Here is a 24,757-nt window from a genome sequence, read left to right on the forward strand (position 1 = left end):
ATTACTTTCGATAAACACAATCTCATAGATATGATGAAACCTGACTAAATTAGTCGTTTTTAAATACATATGTGTATATTTTAACACTATGATAAAATAAAAATTTCCCATAAAATCGAATCGAGTGCATATATCACGCGGTTTTTTTTAACTTTGTTAATATAAATATTACATTTATATTGGGACCAGACCAATTTGCCCATATAAGCGGATGCCCACATTAACCTGTGCCCACATTAGGCGGAATCCACTGTATATTATATTGTGTAATAACGTTAATATATTTTTTAAAGGTTATTTTTTTTACAATTCAAAAATTAAGAACATTTTTGCAATTACAAAGAATTGTACTATACATTTTATTATTTAAACTAGATTTACTATTATTAGATTTTATTCCAGTAAGTAATAGATCATAGGTACTAGATAGATATTATGCGTACCCATGTATTATTTTTAATTTTTATTATTTTTCTTATTGTTGATAATGTAAAAAAATTATTCGATGAGTAGATATTGGTGAGCTAAAAGTTGTTCTAAGGACGAAGTCGACTCTTCTATAAACCACCAAATATTTTTATTCTTGTAAAATATTTTACATAAAACCAACATATTATTAATTCTAAAATCCAAAGATAAGTACAAGAAGCTAATTAGTTAATTAACTAATATATATCAATTTTTGAAAGAGAAAGTGAATGTTGAAATTTTACTTGTAAATCAAACACAAATAAGACCTCAAGATGTTTATGTCTTATAGTTATTATTAATTAATTAATAATAATGATAACTATTTAAATATTATAGTTGAATTATTAATAATATCTTAAAGTTTCATTATTCATGAATTTCACTGTTTAATACTTAATAAATTGATCTAAATATATAAATATATACCTAATTAGTTAAATAAGTAATTTGACAAAGTTGGTAGGTATACTCAGTTATAAAAAAGTTTATTTTAACAATAAATATTTATTATCTTAATAAATCATTATATATATATATATATATATTTGAAACAAAAACACTTGTCAACAAATTGAATGCACCTATAAATGTATTCTTTTTTCTGCCAACTAATAATTATTTTAACCAAAGAAAAATAAAGATATAATATTAAATTAGTATGTTAGCTTATATTAGTTTAATTTTCCCCATAATTTTAATCTTTAGAACGGCGTAACACCATTACATGTAGCAAGTCATTATGACAATCAAGCTGTTGCATTAATGTTGCTTGACAAACAGGCATCACCTCATGCCATAGCAAAGAATGGCCACACACCACTTCATATAGCGGCAAAAAAGAATCAGGTAATTTATTACATCACATAGTAATACAAGTATCATACATTTTCATAATTGTATTATAACTAAATTACTATATTATATATCACTGGTAAAATAGTTTTAATATTGAGCTAGTAACAATTGTAAAATATAAAATTGAAAAAGGTGGGTTAATACTTAATACTGCTTTGCTGTACGGTAGGTGTCAACTGGGTCATTTTGGTGGATATATTAAATTTGAATTCAATATGATATATTAGATAGACAAAAAAAAATATGATAACATAATCATTTATTAATGTAATATACATAATTAATTAATTTTAGTATAATGAAGGAATTTTCCGAAATATTTTACAAATAGAAATACATTTTATTATATCTCCAACTGTTCATAAGTTGTATTATTATGACTAGCTATATATAAATAATTTTCTCCACATTCATTAATTAATCAAAATATTTATAACATAGTATGATTTATTTTTTTACCTGCACTTATGGTGTATTAAGTGTATTATACCCATATGGTATTACATACATAGCTACATTTAACTATTATTGTATTAATGAATACATTTATTCTTATGATTTCAAAAAAAATGTTGAGCAAGTGGGTACTTACCTCTCTGCTGTATAATAGGTGTCGAGTGGGTCCTATGATTGATGTGTTAAATTTAAATTTATGTTAAAATATCATTTTATACAAACATAAAACAACGATTCTGAGCGAAGACGGTCAATCAGCCTGTAAATATATTTCATGATAATTTTGTGATATTGATACTAAATCAATTTAATTTCAAATAATTATGAAAATAAATTGTACCTAGGTATTTTAAATATCTACAAAAAAAACGAATGTGAGATTTTGTTTTAAATTTTCAAACTTTTTGAACAAGCCAAATTTTTTTATCAATTTATTATATTAAAAAAAAAATTATCATTAATTATTTGTTTAATTAAACTACAACTCGTATTTTAGTTAATATTAAGAATATTAAAGCTTAAATTATAATAGAAAGTTAAAAAATGCAAAAGTATACTTCAACTTATCATTTTTTATAGTTTTGATAATACTTAATTTGTATTTATATAAATTAGTCAAGTTACATATTACATTAAAAAAAATGTTTTGAAATAGAAACATTTTCTGTCCCACTAAACCCCTTTCAAAGAACTAGTTCAGTTATATAATTTAAATAACTCTGAGCTATTTAATATGAATCAATATTTATTTAGTATTAGGTTGATCGTTCCAAAAATATTTTCTATTTAATAATTAAATATGAAATACATATAATATAAGGGATATGTGTTTTAGATGGATATTGCAGTAACATTATTAGACTATGGAGCAAAAGCAAATGCTGAGTCAAAAGCAGGATTTACTCCTCTTCATCTTAGTTCTCAGGAAGGTAACGTCGAAATGACTACTTTACTTTTGAACCATAATGCCGATCCTAACTATAAATCAAAGGTAAATTATACAGATAATACAATATATGAATAATATAATTATCTTTTTAAACGTAAAATGTATTTAACAGAATGGTTTAACACCAATGCATCTCTCCGCACAAGAAGACAAACATAAAGTTGCTGTTGTGTTGGATAATTATCATGCAGATATCAATCCGGAAACTAAAGTAATAATTTATTAATATGCCTATCCAATTCTGATATAAATATTAGTGTGATCAGCGCGTAAACTAATGAATAAAATAAAATTGTAATATTTTAATACAAATCTATAAATTAATATTTTTTTTTTGTTTTTATAAACTTAAAAAGTCAACTTGTCATTTTGTTTATTCTTTCAGTTATTAATTATGACTAAAAAAAAGTAGTTTACTAAATGTATATAAATATAAAATATTTAAATATTAGGCCGGATTTACTCCCTTACACGTCGCTTGTCATTTTGGTCAATTAAACATGGTTCGATTCATAACTGCTCGCCAAGGAGTCAATATTAACGCGACTACAGCTTCGGGATATACACCACTTCACCAAGCATCTCAACAAGGCCATTCTACCATTGTAAGCCATTTATTGGATAAAGGAGCTGATCCAAATTTATTGACAAGTGTAAGTAAATATATATTATATTTAATGTTGTAATAAACATTTTATTTAATTGGTTATAACTTGTAAGTCACCGAAGAGTAAACGTAGTCCTATGAAAAATGAAAATTATAATTTAAAATACATCTATCTTATAATAAGAGTACAATTTTTGATTTATGAAAAGGATATATCAAAAATGATTATATAATTCAAAATATTCTGAAAAAATTATTTTTTATAAACGAGAGAAAATATTTGGAAAATGAATAAATTAAAGTAATGGTTTAATTAATTAAAAAATGGCTTACTTAAATATATTAAATAATAAATGTCATAAACCGGATTAAAAATCTAATACTTACTTAAGCAAAAGTTCCAAGTATGTCAAATCTCAAATAACTCAAATAATTAAATTCTTGTAACACTTCAACACATTTTTTTAATATATAACGATATAATTTATATAAACATACAGAAATATATAAAATATACAAATATTTCAATATCGAATTTATTTAACTGAAAAAAAGTATTTATATTTCTAAATAATTAAAAAAAGGGTTCAAATACAAATGAATCCAAGACCAAGTAATTAAAAACATATTCTGAACACATTTGAAAACTATTCTTAATAATAATGTTTATTTAGGTAGGTATTTAATTATTAATTTTTAGAACAAGTTATAGAATAAGCTTATTTACTTATATTTTCGATAAAAAGCATCAAAGTAATGCCTGCAGTAAGATAATAGGTAGTGAAAAAATTAATGAAAACAATATTAATTGAATGTTATATACGTGTAATATTATAATTTATAACATACCATAAAATAACAATAACACAACATTTTTAAATTTATTTTTAAGTGTTTTGAAAATGTTTAGAGTTATAAGTATTTTATTATTATTTTATACAGCAAGGACAAACGGCCCTGTCAATTTCTCAGAAATTGGGTTACATAAGTGTAGTAGAGGCTTTGAAGAATGTTACTAAAGCAGTACCTTCATCGACTTCGGACGAAAAATACAAAGTAATTTCTCCAGAAACTATGCAAGAAACATTTATGTCAGACTCAGAAGATGAAGGAGGTACGTAAAAAAAATTATAATAATAATATAAAATCTAAAATTAAATATATTACTGAGGGTGATTTTAACAGGTTATGTATTACTGTATTAATAATTAATAATAATAAAATTAAGAACAAAATAATTCGATTTCACTGTAGAAAAGTACTGCAAGCAATTAAAAAAAAGGCTTTTAATTTGAGAAAATATATATACATTATATTAGGTAAATATCATACGTGTATCAATGTATCAAATATTAACCATAAATCTATTGGCACAAAAATTATAATTGAGGTTTTATAAGAGAAAACCTTTAATAAGATAATAATTCTTTTGAAATTATGTATATCTACATCAGGATACTTGTCATACCATATTATATGTTCGATAAGTATTAAATACGTATTTAAACATAATTCATTTATTTATAGTACATATATTACAATATTAGTGTCACTTAATTACAATAGCAACAATTAAAACACAATTTCATCCTGTATGAATTCATACAAAAGATACAAATCTTACGATACTTTTTAATTTTTAATCAACTATTTTAATTAGAAATTGTCATAAATATATGTATTACAATTTTAAAATGATAGAGAATATATTAAATGTATTGAATACTATTAGAAATTAATGATAAATTAAAGCCCCATATATTATTTATTTTATTAGATATTGTAAAATAATTTGTACATTTATCATTAATGTTACGTATAAATTATTCACCAAAGAAAATAACGAGTATAATAAAATGCAATTATAAAATGAAATTATTCAATATTTTCTTTATGCAAAAATTTCATATACACCGCTATTACTATTGTTTTTAGATAAATTAGGTATACGTAGATAAAAAACAAATACAGTTATTAATTTCAACATAAACATATCTACTAACACAAAAATAAATTGTATACTTCACGCCAGACTACTAAATAATAAAATAGGTAATAAAAAGATAGATAAATAGATAAATAGATCCGGCTAAAATTGAATATACGAGCACAATATTATTTTCAGGATATACTATAATGATAATTTTATCGTTTATATATATTATTGCAATTCAGATGTTGATTCAATAAAAAAATATTTTTCATTGTTATTTCACTTAATTGTATTTGTTTTCATTTAATTTTCTACCATGAAAAGTTAGGTTATAGTATGCTCATTTTTCTATTTAAAAAAATACGAGAAATATTAAGTATTTAAAGAAAAATATTATTTCGGTTTTAACTATAATTAAAATATATGTATAAGTAAAATACATAATATTTATATTGGAGTGTTTTATTTAATAAAAAGGCCAATATATTAATATATTTAAAATAACAAATAATGTAAATATTGTTCAAAAATACTTTAAGGGACAGCTATATTAGCATTTGTTTTCTCTGTCTATCTCCCACATAATATAGGAATAAACATACTCCGTATTTCCATGATTACGACTCTCTGGTTCATTTTAGGGCAAAAGCACATATTATATATTTTATAAAGAAGAATATTTACTGTGCATTTACTAGATAGATTTTTAATATTTACATTTTTTATAAATATAAGTATGTTTTAATTTAAAATAATTTCGATTATTTTTAACCATTAATAATTTATTCAAAATTGTAAATATCAAAAACCTATACGGCCAATGCACAGAAAATACTTTTTTTATAAAATATATAATAGGTGCTTTTGTCCTAAAATAAATCAGAGAGTCGTAATCGTGGAAATACGGAGTATCTTTGTTCCTATATTATGTGGGAGATAGACAGAGAAAACAAATGCTGGTGTAGCGGTCCCTTAAATAAAATATTATTCATATTAACATAAAAATCAAATAAATAATTTATTTTCACGAATTCTTATAACTTTTTAATTTAATTATTTCTACCAATCGAATAAAATTTAAAGTTTTTTTTTCTAAATTTTATTTCCCAAAGTTATTTGTACCAAAATTATAATACAAAAATGTAATATCCATTTGCAATACAAATGATTTTATATGTGTTTTGATTTGCCATTTTCAATGATTATTAATTGTGGAATAAGCCATAGGCGCAACTTGAGTCATAATTTTATTAGGGGTGGGGAACTACAGCCCCAACCAAATAATATATGTGTTGGGCGTTGGCGAACATACTTTGTCTTTAATATATTTTTCGCAACAAAACATTTCCGCCTCCGAGCTATTAATATCAGTTTGAAATAAATGTTAAAATAAAACAACAGTATAAAGTATGAAATAAAAATTCTATGATATCAATAGTAATACCTAATTTATAGCTATATTATGATTTTTTAACAAACAAATATTTTCTTAGTCAACAAGTTTTTACGGCATTGAAAATGTAAATAAAAAAGAATTACAAATATTTCGGAGGGCTCAGCCCTTTTAGACTCACCCCCGCCTCTTAGTTGCGCCACTGGCTACAGCACAATACAATATTAGAAAGTGTGCCCGCTTCCATATATAGTGTTGCGCGAGCGTGGTTTCACTAACAAATGCTTGTAGTATGTGATTGGGATGATGATTGGCACACAGGTGACGTTTTGCAAAGCGGAAGCGTCGAGTATGGTCTCAACACTAGAGCTCAACTAACACAAAATGTTATCGTTTCGTCACGTGAGTTTTGTATAGTAGAAAAATAAATAATAAACAAACAAAATTTGGACCTAAGGTATTAGTCAACATGCATGAATTAATAGCCAAGTTCAAAATTCATGATTGGCTGTCACCCAAAATAAAGCCTCTAGACAGTCACGGTCCATTCGGAATATATTGAACTCGGGTCGTGCAGAAAACGAAATCGTTTCACGCGACCTACTACCCGGTTAACCCGGTGTCAGTATATTATGAACGGGATTCACGTAGACTTACCATCAGTGTGCTTCCATCATCATCAAAGCTATTACCTGTAGTGTTGAAAAACAAACGATAACATTTGCACAGTGTAGAATGAATGTTACGTTGAATGACCATTGCATGCGAGTAATGGTAGTGTGTAGTACACCTATACGCGCACCTAAATATGATTTGTTTTATTATTTTTTTTTTTTTTGTTAAATCCCGTACGTTACATATTATAGAAAGTTTTTTTTAGACCAATCATAAATATGATATTACATTGTATGGATTTAGGGGTCATTAATACTGTATGCCATTACTATATTGAGCGTCGAGTGTCGACTGAGATATTATTATATGCATAAATGTCGAATGTTCCAGTTTTTCCGAGTAATACTTGTAGTGTCCGTTTAAAATTAAATATGACCGGCCATCTGGTCAGTTAACTTACTACTGTTTGGCACTTTGCCGATCGTTTCGTCATTGGCTTTCCTCATTTCGGATTTTTCGCGCTTTGGCTTCACCAGCATCATAATAATGGATCAACTTTAGAGAGGAAAAAATTGATAAAAATAACTTTTAAGTTTTAGTTGTCGGCTGTCTGCCTATTCCGACGGTACCATAACTAGGTCGCTGTATTCGTTTATCTTAAATTTTTCAAATTAATTATAAAATTATAACAATAAATAAGAAACAAAATAATAAAAAAAATTGTCACCATGTGTAAACGGAGATTTTGCTGTTGTTGCTGTTTTAAAAAACAAAAAGAAGAAGAAAATCTTCCAGGTTAGAAAAACACATACATTTATAACGTTTTATAGTTTTGAAAATTCATCATCAAATAAATAAGGAAAACTTTAACATTATTTCCATTTAATAAAGTCATATTTGTATTGACTAAATGTATAACATAATATAATGACTTTAAAATAAAAAACGATGTATAATTTTACATAAAAAACGATAAATAAATTAAAATTTTTATTTTTATGCACTAATTTAATTCATATATTTTTTACAATCAAATAAGTAATATTTATGGCACTTTATTTACTTATTTGATTTATTAGTTTGAGTATGATTCTTCTATTTTGGGTTTCTACAATACTGACTTAATTTATAGTATATCGTAATGGGTTTGTTAAAAGGTGCTTGGTTCTCACTGTTGGTGATAAATTGATACTTGTTATTTAATATTATAGGTACATAATTATTATTACTTTTTTTTCTATTTATTGGTTATTTTAAAATTATTGTCTTAACTATAAGTTATAACCATGATATTATAGAGCCAAAATTATAAATAGAAGCTTAAGCAAAATAAAAAACCAGTTTAAATTACTTTAAAATAATTATATAAATAATAAAAATTGGTGTAATTTATGCAGAATTCAAATTCATGTTAAAAGAGATTTTTTTTTAAGTTTTTATTTTCAATCTATTTTAAGTAACACAATAAGTGAATTTATTCAAAACAGAAGAAAATGATATAAAGATCACATGCATAAAGAAACTATTCTTTAATATAACTTTACAATATATATAATAAATATATATACATAAGTAAAAATAACACTATAGAACAGAATCCAAAAAATATTTATTTTCAAAATTTTAAAAACCAACGAAATTGTGTAAGTAGATTATATTTTAGAAGTGAATCATATTTCTGTATATAATTAATTCCATTGTTTTCATTTAAATAATTTAAAAATACAATTCATACCGTCGTATATCGTTTCATCTGCTTGTTTCTTGGATATTATTCAAATCTAATACTGTGCTGTTCATTTTTGTTATACAATATGAAATAATAAATAATATGTAATTATAAAATTATTATTATTTCATGGACAGTTAAAGCATGTATTTATTTTTAAAAGCATGTGCTTTTATAATTTTTGAAAATTTAAAATTGTAGAAACACTCTTATTTTTATTCATAGAAATGTTGGATTATTTATTTTTTTTTTTATCGTTTTTAACTACATATTTATATGTTGTAATTTAAATCTAATTTTATTGAACAGGCGAAGAAACAATGATAAACGAACAGTCATACAGGTATTTAACAGGAGAGGAAATGAAGGGCTTCGGCGACGAATCAGCTCCTATCGATGTCACACGGGATGAGAGATGTGACGTGAATACTGGTAAGGAAAAACATTAGATTATTTCATTGTATAATAAATGGGTATTGTGTTGGATGAGCGAAAATTGGCGACGGTACACGTGTGACATATTTTATTAATATTTTGTTGTTTATATTTTAGTACCTCCCACATCTATTGACGAAGCTATCAGTCCACAGACTGTCTATGACAGTTACAGCGGCCCTGTGGATAATGTCGAAATCGTTAAATATCCACCTCATGTTGGGTAAGTAGACAGGAAATACACGTTTTTACCGTTTAAGCCGGCTAACAAAACTATCGTCAATTATCTAACAAAATTATTTATTGTTTCTATATGCGTGCTTTCGGACAGACGTTTGCAATGGAAAACGTAAGGCTTTTAAATATCTATATATTATGATGTTATAATACGGTTAAATGTTTTCATGACCATATAGATTTTTACCAGTAGTGTTGTTTTGAATGCTTATAATAAATATTTCAAAGATATAGTAAAGCATCTTAGTTAAATAGAATAATATAGTTTTAGATATAAGGATATAATATAGATGATCCATAATAATTATAAATTAAAACTTGAGAACGGCTATTAGGCTATTATACCAACTAATGCTGCACATCGTTTGATCTATCAATGACACCACACTCTTCACACTGAATGTTTGAAAGATCATCGACGTTGTTCAGTGCTAGTTTTTATTATTGCATAGTTGTTCAAAAGTAATAATTCGATTTAATTAGCATCAATAACGTATTATTTGGAATCATTACAGGTTTTTGGTTAGCTTCTTGGTAGACGCTCGCGGCGGAGCGATGCGCGGATGCCGGCATAGTGGTGTCCGCGTAATCGTTCCACCCCGACGAGCTTCTATGCCTACAAGGGTAACTTGCCGATATTTAAGACGTGAAAAAATGGTGCACCCGCCACCGTTAATGGAAGGCGAATCGTTAGCCAGCAGAATACTCGAACTCGGTCCTGTGGGAGCTAAGTTTTTGGGGTAACTAACCTACACTTCTATAATTAGGGATAGATCTATTTAGTAATGTGGTGATGCTCTACCATTGGATGGTATTTAATGAAACAATATTGCTTATCGTTTGTAGACCTGTTATGATCGAAGTACCGAATTTCGGATCACTCCGAGGATCTGAAAGAGAAATCGTAGTTCTCAGATCGGAAAATGGCGAGACGTGGAGGGAACACACGGTTGAAGTGACCGACGAAATCGTCAAAGACATACTCGGAGCGAACTTTGAAAAAGAAGGTATTTATAAGTTTATAACTCAAAAGTATTTTAAAAATATACGAAATGTCGAGGCAGCTATAGGCATCATTATTGAATTCATAATCAAAGATATATGGCTAGTATCTCAACAATACAAATAATCAAGACTAAAAAACTAAAACTTTGAATGGATAAAATATTGTTTATGAAGATTTTTAAACATTTGTAGAACGTACAAATTTTGATTGAAAACAAAACATTTCAATTCTATAAAATATATTACCTTAACTATAATTATAATAATAAAAAAAATATATAGTCTACGACACACATTTTTACACTTAACTAAGTAACACACTGTAGAGAACTTGGTTGGATTTATGAAAAAACATTATGAGTATATATTTTATAGTATACGAGTATTATATAAATAGAATAGTCTGATAACATACAACTGTATACATGTCGAGTTGAAGAATGAAAAAATTGCACTTTAGTAATAACTAATAATGAATTATGTTCGTTTTTTCAGACCGCGACCCGTGGCATTCCGGTAACCGTCTGACGCGGATCGTGACGACGGAGTTTCCGCATTACTTTGCCATCGTATCCAGAGTCAAGCAAGAAGTACACGCTATCGGTCCGGAGGGTGGAATGGTCTCTTCGACGGTGGTGCCACAGGTGCAGGCGGTATTCCCGCAAGGAGCGCTCACCAAGCGTATTAAAGTCGGCCTACAGGTAAACTTGTTTAAACCGCGAAGAAATGTGGCCAGCACGTGCCTAAAGAAAATCTCCGTTAACCATGTGCCGAAAAAAAAACGGTTCTCGTTAATGTGGTGAATGCACCCTTGACACAATTATTTCGGTGGCGGTGGTGGTTGTGTCTCGTCTTGAAAAAAAAAATGAAAGAACGAGGAATTTACACAAGACTTTACATATTTTTTTTTTACCCAACGCTTCAAACACACTCACATATTGCGCATAACACATTAAAAAAAAAGAAAAAACTGCGATTTCTTGATGTTATTTTTACTATTATTTTTTCTTATTTTTTTATTTGATAATTATTAATTTATATATAATATTATACACATTTCTAACATTTCTAGTCACTAACTAATATCCACATTGATATTCGATAACTAATCTAGTCTTCCCCCTAGTCAATCTTGTTTTATCTCGTTGTACTTACTTATTTTCTCAAGTATATAACGTTATTTACTATATTAATTATAATCAATACTCGATAGAACACGTACCACATTTTACAATCGAATTATTAAAGTATATATAGATGTTATATTATACATTCTATTATTATAAAATATCGATTTTTTTTTAAAAACTAATATTTTATTTTAATAAATTTACAAAAAATCAATATTTTACTATTTATTCTAAGAAATATTTTGTGTTCTATAAGTGTTTGTTCTTGAAATATTTAAATTCTATACAATAAAGTTCAGTTTTTGATGGCACAGTTGGTTTAGTGCCAAGAGTTTCATTACATTTTAACGTGGCTGAAAAGTATATTGTACAGTTACTAAACATCCTATTTGTGTACTCATAATATTATAAAATATTTTTTTTTCATTAAAATTGTAAATGTATTTTTTTAAATTAAGTTATAGCTTATAATATCATTTCACTCACACAGATATTGTATACGATTAGCACGATTTTATTATTATTATTTTAATGTTTTATTTATCATTTGAGAAAAAAATATTTAATTTTAAATGCCCAATAAATATAGTATAAATAATTTTTTTATCAAACTAACATGTTTTTGTCATTTGAATTTGTTTCGAGCTCAGATAGTTTTATTTTTACATAAAGAAAAAATATATGTGTACACTATGTTCAAACATAATGCACTACATAATAATCATTAATCATGTACATGAAATGTCACCAATATATGCTGTTCATGACTATATTTCTATTTCAGTACATTTAAAATTGTTTTGTGGCGGATAAAACTATACGAGTTCAAACCTCATAATCTCAGCTCAGTCCTTTTGTCTTATTAACAATCCAACTAACCAAATATATAAAAATAAGAAATTATATAATAATAATGTTTATAGAATATATTATAGTAAAGTAATTAATCGCTATAATCAAAAAGCTACTATTTATTGGGCCATCATTTTGTTTTAGTTTGTTTTAGTTTTTTTTTTTTTTTTTTACCTAGTAATCTTTTACAATCGATTTTTTTTTATTTTTATTGTTTTGCTTAACCGTCATAATAAAATATTCTGCTTTTGGACACACCGCTTCTGAACACAATTTGCTAACTCACGAATACGACCGACCACACCTATACCGACTACTGCAACGAGTTCACGCGGGCACACGTCCATCACCACCCAGGCGCTAGCTGACGTTATATTTGTTGACATCACGACTGCAGTTGTACTACATTACCTACACGATTATCATTTTATTTTATATTATTATTGATTATTATTTTTTATGTTTTGTGATGGCCCTCGGTAAAACAGTACCTATATATATTATTATAGTGCTGTAGTAGCTATTTGCGTAGTCTACTGGCGCAAATGGTCCGTAATTATTATTGAAAACTAGTGATTGAACAAAACTAAATGTATTGATTCGTCACATTCTCCGATTTCATAGGACTCCCAGATTAAAAATATAAAATACAAATATGGGATATTTGTATTAAGCTTTTAATTATTTAATATAAAAATTGTCTGCTATAACATAACAATGTATGCAAAAAATAATTTAATAGTTATAAAAACATGATTAGAGTATATTATACTTAAATGGTTATTGAGAAAAGTTTAATCATAAAAATATTAGAATTACAATATTTTCAATAAAATAATCCCCCGTTTAACACTTAACACATTATTAAAATATCATACTACAGCGCCGTAAGAAGTGTAACAAAAATTGTAAAATAAATGTATTAGCCTTTTAGTTTATAATACCGTTAATAAAACGTAACGAAAAAACTATAATAGTATCTAAATATATAATAATATTATTGTAATATTTTCAAGTAGAAAAAAAAGTTTATAGGATTTTGTACTTTAAGGCGATTCAAATGTTTATTGTTTCACATAAAGATAAATTAAAACTCAATGTCGATCGATAAGTATGGAAATAACATTTTTTTGGGTGTTGGTATATAGACTGATAAAAAACTTGGAGTGCAGTGCAGTGGTTTGAGCTTTTATATTATTGTGTAAGCATTTAGTTTTGGTTAATTAACTTAATCTATGAAGTATGAATACCTATCCCCAATAAATAAATAAATAAATAATAGCAATCAGACGAATAAAATACGAACAAGTATAATGCGTGCGAAAAACGTCGGCGGCGTCTGAAACCAAACGTCAGTATTTATATGCGTCCGCGGTGATGTTCGATGACGGTTAGTGACTGACGTGCTAATATTAGCAACATTTATCTTTGAAATAACCCTATACGGTCAAACTGTACACATCGCACTGTGATTTTGTCAAGTCCAAAAAATCGCGTTACGAGTAGATTGCACGTTACATCGGTTATATACGTACTGCGTCAACGGTACGAGCGAGGTCGATCCCAAATCTCAATGGATACGCGTTTTATTATCAGATACGTATGTATGACGGATAAGGAAAAACGGTTTTAGATTCTGAGTGGAGCAATGGATGTAATGATTTAACAATTTTGTTTTTAATTTTTTAAATTTTTTTTGTTTAAAGCTATTTTTCTAATAAAAATGCTCCAATCATCAATATTGAGAGAAATTTCTGGTATAGCAATTTGAATCTAGTTGATGCTTTGGTGGGTCGAAACTTAAAAGTAGAAATTTCTCAGTATACTTATTAAAATAATTTACAAAAAAAGTCATTAAGATTCGCTTTGCTATACAATATAAGAGTCGAATGCGGAATGACGAATATACCTTGTCATTGAATAGGCTATAATGGTATGTTAAATTTTAATTCATTGATACATTGTTGTATACGATGAAAAAAATGATTCTAACGAAGGTCTAAGAAGCTCCAACTTTTACCTTGATTACTAATCAATTATTTTAATAATATAATATTAAAATTTTAACAAATCTTTAAAATATTTTTAACTCAATTATTTTAAAAAGTACTTAGAATTTTCAATTTTGACCTACCTAAAGTATTAACTCTATTCAATTTTCTACAAAAAATATTTATAAAAGTTGAGGATCAGAGAATTTTTTAACTAAAAAATATTATCTTTATACACAATTATAAGAAAAATTAAAACACAACACTGTAAAAATCAATACATTTTCGTTCAGTTCAGAGTTTAGGTACGACAATTATTGTTAAAATCTTAATATTATTATTAAAATAATTGACCAATATCACGATATATGTGTGTATATCATTAAATTCAAATTGATTACATCCATAACAGAGACTCAGCAATCAATGATGAAGTACACTTGACACCTACTGTATATCATGCGGAGTGTATATCTGTCGCTCTTTCCTACCCGCTATAAACTTTAATAATATATTGCCTATGCGAATCGATTTTCCCGCGCGTCAAAATTAACGGAATAAAAAACCAACATCCAAAATGTTTATGAATTTTAATAAGAATTATGTTGCTGATAACGCGTTTTTACAACAGAGGATTTATTCGTAGACACTATGCCGGTACCTATGTGAAAACGGTAGGTATACAACATATTATTATGTTACATAATATTATATACGATACCGGAGTAAGTGTAATATCATATTATTACACACGTAAGACGTAACTATATAATAATTCGCGTGTTCCACGCTCTGGTGATCGTGGTGCGAGAATATTATTAAAGACGTAATTGTTTCAAGTGTGGATTTGATCAGAAGAATGTGATTAGTGGTGACTGGCGGTGTACTGCACTTGCCGTTAAAAAAATAAAAATAATCGTTTTAAAGGTACTTAACACGAAATATTTCTATCCAGTGACATCGAAATTGAAGTGGGCCTTTCTGACAAATACAAAAATACACTTTTTTTGACGATTTTCAGGTGTTTAGTTTTTTTCACGTACGAATAGGCAATATAACTTGCATTTTTTTTAACGGGAACACGTATTTTTAATAACAAGTTTGAGTAGACTGTTATTTTTAAAGTTACCTTTAAACTTTAACTGTGACTTGGAAACTAAAATCGAACAAATATTGACCAGCTAAAGTTTGTTTAAAAATACGCAAAATAGCATGGTAATTCGGCAAAATCATAGAATAATAATTCAATAATTTAATCTTTTAAATTGAAACTTATTTACTTATTATAATTTATTTAATTTTGGTTTTAAAACTATGGTTAAAAGGTTAGACTAATTTTAAAAAATTGATCCAAATCTGGTGTTGAAAATACATGTTGCTATTCAAAAAAATGCTTGCTGTATTGTACATGTGCACAATGAAAGGGCTAAAAATGTGTAAGTCGTGAAAAAATGTGTCAATTCACTGAACAGAAATATATTGTTACCTTTGAAAAGAAATGCATAGTACATGAGCGAAAATAAACAAAAATATTTTTAATACTTCAAATGTTAAAGATTTGTGCGAATTATTTGACACGAATGACTAAGGTTATTTTGAATTAAACATATAAGTTGTTTTTAATAAAATAGGCTACAACTTTAAAAATGACTCTAACATCTATTTTTAACTCGCTTACTTCAGTATTGATAATTATAATCGATATTGTATTAAGCAAAGCTTTTGGTTTTAAAGAAGTTTTTTTGAGTGGACGGTCAAAGGATTTTGACTCTGATAATCGACTATTAAATGCTATTTATGTTGTATTCTTTAATGTTAATTGAATAAAAAAATAAAATAAAATGTTTAAGTTTTAAAAACTACATCGACTAATTGGTGATCACTATAATTAATTCTCTCATCGACAAATAAAAAATGTATAAATGCCTTAAATCATCTGCCCAAGATGAGACTATCGAAATAATGTTTGTATTAATAATAGAAACAAAGGTGTCTACTATCTAAAAAAATATATAATATAATATAATAATACATTACAAAATATCAAAAATAAAATAAAATTTTAATGATTAATGTCAAGTATTACAGTATCGATTTACTTGCTAAGTGCACTTGACAAAATTGTTTTATACTAATTTGTTATTAATCAAATAGATGTAATGGAAACCTTTAAAAATTAATTGACAATGTAAAAAGGGACAAGGAGTTATTCGGCTTATTATCCATCATAATGTACACCATACCTAATACCTGTTGAATGTTTGTTTATGTTTCAGTAAACGTATGGAACAAAGCAAATAATATGTTATAATCACATAAATAGTAAATCAATTCCATTAAATTTACCACTAATTAACAAATATTCCAATTAATCCTACATTTAAAACTTTTCAAAATTATGAATCAGAATTTATTTTTTTATACCAATTCTATATCGATCGTGCCTATGCTTGATTGTAAGTTTTTTTTCGACATAATTATGTTTCTAGACTGGGGATCTACGCAGAAAATTTTAAGACATTTTTTATGTAATGCGTCAGTTTAAATTCTATTATCAACAATATATGTTTTTTTTCTTATCTACTGTATGAATTGTTATTCATTAGTAACTTTGTCATTTTTTAACGTTGAAAATATTATTAAAAATAGCAAATTTCCACCCACAAATAAATCAATATCGTCATTATCGTGATACAGTTTAGCAATTTCAGTTCTTTTACTATAATTTTTGCTTTTGATCACATTATTTTCATTTTTTCCGCTCATACGCTTTATGCTAATATGTATATTGTATAGCGATCTTTGCCATGATAATGTAATATGATTAATTTACGATTTACTCATAAATAATCGTAGCGATTTAATTCGAATTTAATGATGTGTAATTTAACACAAAGCATAAAAACATAAACATATTTTCTACGTTTCTAGCTTAAGTTCAAGATTTCTTTGATTTTTTTTTATAGACAACATAGTTGTATATTATAGTTATACTATTCCAAAATATTGGCTTTAAGACAGACAACATTTTTTGTTTATAAGAATTTAAAGTTCAAATGTATACGAAATATATGTCAAAATCACGAAAATTTGCAAGGAATTTTTAAGTTGAAAATTCATAACATTTTTGTGATTTATATCTAAGTTAAAAACCCAATACAAGGTTTTCCTTCAAGTAACTGTAAAAATAGTGTAGGTGTCAATATAAAAAACATTTTATAAAGTATGAAATTTAAATTTTTACGAAATCACGTAAAATAACGATATATCCTAAAACGATTTAAAATATTTGTTGTTATTTAAGAAGTATAAGTCGTAAAAACTTGAAACTTTCACCAGTGTTGAGAAAAATAAATGAAGTGTAAAAAAAAAATATATTACAATTTAAATATATGAAATAATACAATATATCCTAGGATCCTAGAGTCTTAGACTGACAAAATTATCTCCATTCTGAATCGTGTTTCGTATACAATGAAACCTGTCGTTGCATTTAAATTTAACTCATCCATTACAGTAACCTACTAAATCATTGAAAATGTCATTGGATGGCTAAAATTATTTTTTGATGAAAAATGCGTGTTTGAGATACAAAGTATAAATCGTTCAATTCGTGTCTTGGTGAAAAAAATTTAAAATTTATAACATAATTGTACTAAACTGTTATTCAAAATTAACACTATATATTTTTTTTTGATTTAACAAAATAAATGTTTGATTATTTGATAAACTTATAAATGTAACACTAAAATTAAAAAAAGGTGAGCAAGTGGATATCGCACTGCGTATAGTAGAAATGGAGAGTAGGTCACTATAATGGATGTGTTAAATTTGAATGCAATGATAGGTATCATTGTATACGAAAAACGATTCTGAACGGAGATGATTTGTTAGTCTAAGATAATTAGTAGGATATATTTTATTGTTATTTATATTTAAATTGTAATATATTGTTATTTTACTCGATTTCCTAAAAAAATAAATTTCATACGCTCATTAATTTTTTTCTATGTTGACGCTGGAGTTTTTTATAACGGTAATTTGAAGAAAAAGTTATGGAGAACCTTGTGTTGGGTTCTTTAACCTTAGATATAAATTACAAAAATCTTATGAATTTACAACTTTAAAATTTCTTGTAAATATTCGCAGTTTTGACATATTTCGTAAACATTTGAACTTTTATAATGCTTATAAACAAAAATTGTGACTTACAATTTTTGTTTTTTTTTTACTAAAATAAGAACAACTTATAATAAACATTGAATTCAATTTTAAAGATGTTTTGGAAAGCCAAATTTTTTTTTTATCAACATTTCAAGAGAAAAAATTTAGAAAATTTAATCGTAAATAGATAATGCTAATATAAACATTTTGTGAACATTTCAAGTATTTACAATAATTCGTTTTTGAGTTACAGCAAAATCAAAAAAATCGATTTCGTCGAAAAGTGGTTATGCGTAGAAATCCTCGTTTTTCTGTTACGTTTTCAGGAGTTAAAAAAAAATAATAATCAAGTGTGTTATACGCATGATAATTTTTTAGTAAAAAACTAATTAAAGGTATTTTAGTTAGCTGATTTTTACATATATTTTAATTGAGATTGGTTATAATGAATTATCGATTGGAATGGACAAATATGTATAGCCCTTTGAGATCCATTGTAACCGATTTCTTCTTATTATTATTCTTTATCGTTTTTTAATTTTAATCTATAATACGTATATATAGGTAAATAAATAATATAATTATAATTTTTAGTTTGTTCTTCACTAAGTGCACAATTGTTTGTTATAATTGAAATACTCGTTAGAATATATTCTACATTTTTATAAATATATGATATAAATTTTTCAGACAATTTTTGTATAGAATTTGCTTAAATTATAATTATTCATTCTAAATTTACAAACAATAACGATCCTAAAAATGTAAATATAAATTATTTTTTATTAACTTCAAGAAGGAATTAAGGGTTGTTCTAAAATATTGTCATAAAATGGAATATCTTTAAAATTATTACTTAAAAGTTTAAATCATATAATACATACCTATAACCTTTATTAATATTTTATTGGGTACCTACGTTTTAAGGTAGGTTTCGATAAAACATTTAAGAGTTAACATATATTTTCAGTTTAAATGCGTTTTATTTTTTCATCAAACGGTGTTTAGTATAACTTCTCCACTGAGTGAATAGCCAGTACATTCGTTTTTTGCGCGTACTTAACAACAATAACACTTAATTTGCAATAGAGAAAAACAATTTAATTAGTCGTGAGAGAGTTTTCGAAACGTAGCATGAGACAAGTACGCGCTGGAAGTATTCAGTTATACATACACAACCTGAGGCACCAGTTATCAGAAGCATACACAAATACCTATCATTCACCACCCCCCCCTCCCCTAATCACCAAATTGATGGCGTTCAATTCAACAACAGTAAAAAACGATAATATTTCTGCATTTAATAATAAATTAATGTACATTTCTTAAGTTTTTAGTTAGTCATAATTTTTTATTTAACAGACGTAAAGTTTTCGCATAGATATATTCATGCAATTAAAAAAAAAATTTTAATGATAATATAATGACGTATTACAGATATATTAACTAATGATGACGTACCACTAGTCAATTTTTAATCTTATTTAGTGGTTTTGAATTTAACGCACATACGATAAAATAGAATTTAATTTATTAAAGGGTTTTGAATGATCTAAAATTATTCTTTGTGTAAAACACAATTTTACCATTTTTGGTGCCTCTGCTGTACAGATAGTAATGTCATATGATTGAATTTCTTTAAGAAATGGCATTTTTTTACTACAGGCACAACCAATCCCATCTGAGCTGACGGCCAAATTGCTGGGTAATAGAGTGGCCGTATCACCCATTGTCACCGTCGAACCTAGAAGGCGAAAGTTTCACAAGCCTATCACGCTCACGTTGCCCTTACCACAGGCCTCTTCTAAGGGGATGATCAATCACTACACGGGCGATGCGCCCACCCTCAGGCTTTTATGCAGCATCACAGGTGAGCAAAAATAATTTTAAAAATGCGACTAACTAACACGGTTTACTCTCTATATCTCTCTTTATTTCTCTCTCTCTCTCTCTCTCTCTCAGACACACACATGGTATTTCGACGACCAAACTTACCATAACTTTGCACCATAAAATTTTTATGTTAGGTTGAACATTACAATTTATAATTTTACATTTAGTAAAAGTTTGGGTTTCTTTTTAAATTCTAAGTCTAATGATTTGAGTAGTCTGATTAATTACATGATATTTTTAATAATAATATTATATTATTATATCAATTAATATCAATGTTACACTCTTTTATTATATCGGCTGCAAACGAATTGAGTTCCAATAAAACGTTTTAAGACGAATTGAGTCCCAGGTTGTTGTAAGACGTTATACATACTAATTGAGTCTTGCGAAATTTTAAGTATAATATTAATGGAGTGTATGTTTTAATACTAAGTCTTATCAAACTTAAAAACATCTTCCTTTTAGTTTTTACAAATTGTCTGTAACAAAAAATGCTACAATTAGTTAAAAATGTTTTTTTAAATATTTTTTTATAATTTAATAATGTACCTCCTATATGGTTATAATATAATATGAATAATTTAAATGTTACTCGTGTTTAACTAAATTAATTTAAGTGATGATAAAATTACATTTTCTATATTGGTAAAACTGTATGTGATATATATTGTATAATGTATATATATATATATTCGAATCATGTTATTTTCTTTGATTGCACAAAAGCTGCATTTTTTCTTCGATTTATTTTTGTTTGTTTTTGATATCATTTCTTGTATTAGTAAAACAAATATTTCTAATTTTGATAATTTTGGGATGGGTTGAATAAGACATAGCATTAAATTTTGAATGGAAGGATTCACAACTGTTAGTATTTTGTATATATGTATACTAAGGTTGGTTTTATATTTTACTCAAAATAATTCTTGGACTCAATTAGTATATTATTTCTTCTCGTGCAGGTATTGGGACTCAATTAGTATACAGCAATAATCTTTCAAAAAATAATTTTAGTTATTTCTTATTAATTTATATAATATACGGAATTTCAATTTTTTCAAGTTTTAAATCGATATACATTTCTTATTATTTTATTTTTCTTATTTATCGTTATACTTTCCGCTGTTGATCTATATCATCTCTAAATTTCTTTGGTCGTCAAGTATATTATTCTTTCTGTCGTGTACCCATCTGTATTGTGGTGGTACGACACTTATAACTTTATATCAATTAGCAAAATAAAAAAATTGACTTGTTTTATTTTTTACATAACTTTTTATTTTTATAAAATCAACTTTATTTGAATTTTTTCGATTAAAACCGTTTTTTTTTTGGCTCTCACTGTTGCGTAACACAATACTGCACTGTTTTGACAGGGTTGTTTCGGAAAAGATCTCGCAAAGGTAAAGAATTAGAAATCAAATAAATAATAATAAATGATTTCACTTGATCTTTTTTTCTTAATGTCACTCTCGTTTATTTTGTTTATTTCTTCAAGCTGACGCTATTTTATTATTATTATTATTATTATGGTTTAGATTTTTAATTATATAAAAAGTTTATTAAACTCGAGTGTTTTTGATCACGGTAATTTTTCATGTCATTTGGTTATCTATATATACCTATAAATTATACACTTAATCGGCATAGTATATACATTTAAATTTATATTTAATCACACCTATTTTAATTTTGATAGCCGTAGTGGGCACGTGTTTTGTATTTTTTGTACATCTTTTTTTCTTTTTTCTTTTTATTCTACACAACAATTTTTAGATGTGATATTTTTAAAAAAAACTATTCTTTTTGAAAATATATATTTAAAAAAAATATAAAAATAATTTCCGTTTAAATATTTAAGAAACGTGATCTTTTCTGAAACAAATTATTAATAATTTAAGCTTAAACGAATAAACAAATAAAACAATACTAGTTTCTGCTTTGCTTAAAAACTTGTAGTTTCAAGTTCGCTTTGTATATGATGTGGAATGAAGATTTATGTGTGGTAGAAATATTGGCTTTTGTGGACCTCACCCAAATTATCTCATTATTTCTGTGACATCTAACTTCTCTTACTGAATTTCAAAAATTATTTTTCACAATACACAATGCAAATATTCGAGTTTTGGATATTTCTTATCGCGTGCGTACATGTTGCTATTGTAGGCGGAACATCCAGAGCACAATGGGAGGATGTTACGGGCTCGACGCCTCTTACATTTATCAACGATTGCGTATCGTTCACTACAACTGTTTCGGCACGATTTTGGCTGATGGATTGTCGAAACGTGGCGGACGCGTCTAAAATGGCTACCGAACTATACCGGGAAGCTATACACGTACCATTTATGGCCAAGTAACGAAAATCGCTTTTTTCGGGGTGGACAGTGTAATGAATTCGTTTATAATGACCCCCCCCTGTTTTTTTATATTTCAGATTTGTGGTGTTTGCTAAACGAACAGACACGAACGAAGCTAGAATACGATTGTTCTGTATGACGGACGATAGGGAAGACAAAACCTTAGAACACAAAGAACATTTTACCGAGGTCTCAAATAGTAGAGACGTTGAGGTACGTTAATAAATAAAATGTATTATACATACGCGCTTAAGATAAAATATATGCACGTATCACGTATGTAATTGTTATTTTTAGATATATTATTTTAGCATACAATAATAATATAATATATTATTATATAAAATCATTTGAATCTCATATTTTTTTATTATACATGGATAATGTTTGATATCCAACTGACGTGAAATTTTTTTAATATAGGTTCTGGAAGGCAAGCCCGTATACGTGGAATTCGCAGGAAATCTCGTGCCAGTCACTAAGTCCGGCGAACAGCTGAGATTAGTGGTACGGGCGTTCAAAGAAAACAGATTACCATTCACTATGCGCGTAAAAGACCCCAGTGCCGAACCACGTTCGTGGACTATAATAATGAAAGAACCAAAAGTATACAATTTTTTTCGGAAAATAAAATTAACGTTATTTATAATAAAATTACTATACTCATATTATACAGGTTTCTAAAAATGAACCCGCTCAAACGCCAGTTTGTGTTTTACAATTCGGATTGCCCGAAAACATTGTACATGATACAGATGTCAATGTTGATGAACATTACAATTACACATACACCCATGATTCAAGTAAATATTAATACATAATTTTTAAAATAGTTATTAATAATATTGCTTTAATATTTTTTGTCTGCGTATTTTAGACACCGAGACACACAAACGTGCTGAACTGAGAATAACCGATATTAGTAATTTTGTGTCCGATGATTGGATTAATTTGGCACACGAATTGGGTTTCCAATCGACAGATATTGCTCAAATCCAAAGAGAATATCCAGATAGTAGCGGTCAACAGTGTATGAGTATGCTTAACTTATGGATGAACGAAATATCTGGCCAAGATTCCGGTAATTTTTCAATATCTTTATACATTTGTGCATTATACAAATAAATAAAATATTTAGGTTTTAATTTTAACTAAACTGTCCGAGGAAGATTTATGAAATTTTTTTTGCCTTTAAAATATTAAATATACCATTTATAATAACTTATGGACAATTAACGTGCTTAAGTATAAACCTATTAATAAACATAAATGTCTAGATGAACTTAATTTCACTTCAAAATAATTATAATAATAATCTTCTACAATTACAAATAAAATTACTCTCATTCTTATTTTATATAATTATATTATTGTTGAATGTATAATATTATAAACGATTATTGATTGCAAAATGTGATATTATTGCTAATAAAAATACTATTTTAGTATAAGACAAATATTGTTGGTTCTTTTTAGTGATTACACCTAATAATATAAAATATACTGTAAATGAAAATTTTTATGATATCAAAAAATCTTCAGCCTGATCGATAGTTACAATTATATCTTATTTTTATAATAAATTAAAATTTATAGTAGGTTCAATAGGTACATGTGATTGATATTTTATTGATTATATTATTATTTCTATTAATATTAAATAATTTATTTTTATTTGA

At 26.7% G+C, this 24,757-nt stretch overlaps 1 protein-coding gene across 7 annotated transcripts in view; it reads left to right on the top strand.

Annotated features, from left to right (window-relative positions):
• Window positions 1–24,757, top strand: part of LOC113558821 (ankyrin-2-like) — a 106,523-nt gene that overhangs the window by 23,554 nt on the left and 58,212 nt on the right. For 4 of the 7 annotated variants that reach the window (XM_026964375.1, XM_026964374.1, XM_026964381.1 and 1 more), the window contains exons 12-29: window positions 1,177–1,317; window positions 2,618–2,773; window positions 2,844–2,942; window positions 3,184–3,384; window positions 4,281–4,452; window positions 6,986–7,066; window positions 9,318–9,440; window positions 9,561–9,666; window positions 9,775–9,792; window positions 10,196–10,420; window positions 10,527–10,687; window positions 11,181–11,386; window positions 20,488–20,692; window positions 22,885–23,074; window positions 23,156–23,291; window positions 23,502–23,684; window positions 23,755–23,881; window positions 23,956–24,159. In XM_026964375.1, the coding sequence (XP_026820176.1) occupies window positions 1,177–1,317; window positions 2,618–2,773; window positions 2,844–2,942; window positions 3,184–3,384; window positions 4,281–4,452; window positions 6,986–7,066; window positions 9,318–9,440; window positions 9,561–9,666; window positions 9,775–9,792; window positions 10,196–10,420; window positions 10,527–10,687; window positions 11,181–11,386; window positions 20,488–20,692; window positions 22,885–23,074; window positions 23,156–23,291; window positions 23,502–23,684; window positions 23,755–23,881; window positions 23,956–24,159 (2,734 nt within the window). The remainder of the gene's footprint in view (window positions 1–1,176; window positions 1,318–2,617; window positions 2,774–2,843; window positions 2,943–3,183; window positions 3,385–4,280; window positions 4,453–6,985; window positions 7,067–9,317; window positions 9,441–9,560; window positions 9,667–9,774; window positions 9,793–10,195; window positions 10,421–10,526; window positions 10,688–11,180; window positions 11,387–20,487; window positions 20,693–22,884; window positions 23,075–23,155; window positions 23,292–23,501; window positions 23,685–23,754; window positions 23,882–23,955; window positions 24,160–24,757) is intronic. The other 3 variants (XM_026964379.1, XM_026964380.1, XM_026964377.1) reach the window with 2 other exon arrangements.

Source organism: Rhopalosiphum maidis, chromosome 4, assembly GCF_003676215.2.
Source record: "Rhopalosiphum maidis isolate BTI-1 chromosome 4, ASM367621v3, whole genome shotgun sequence".
NCBI classification, from domain to species: domain Eukaryota; kingdom Metazoa; phylum Arthropoda; class Insecta; order Hemiptera; family Aphididae; genus Rhopalosiphum; species Rhopalosiphum maidis.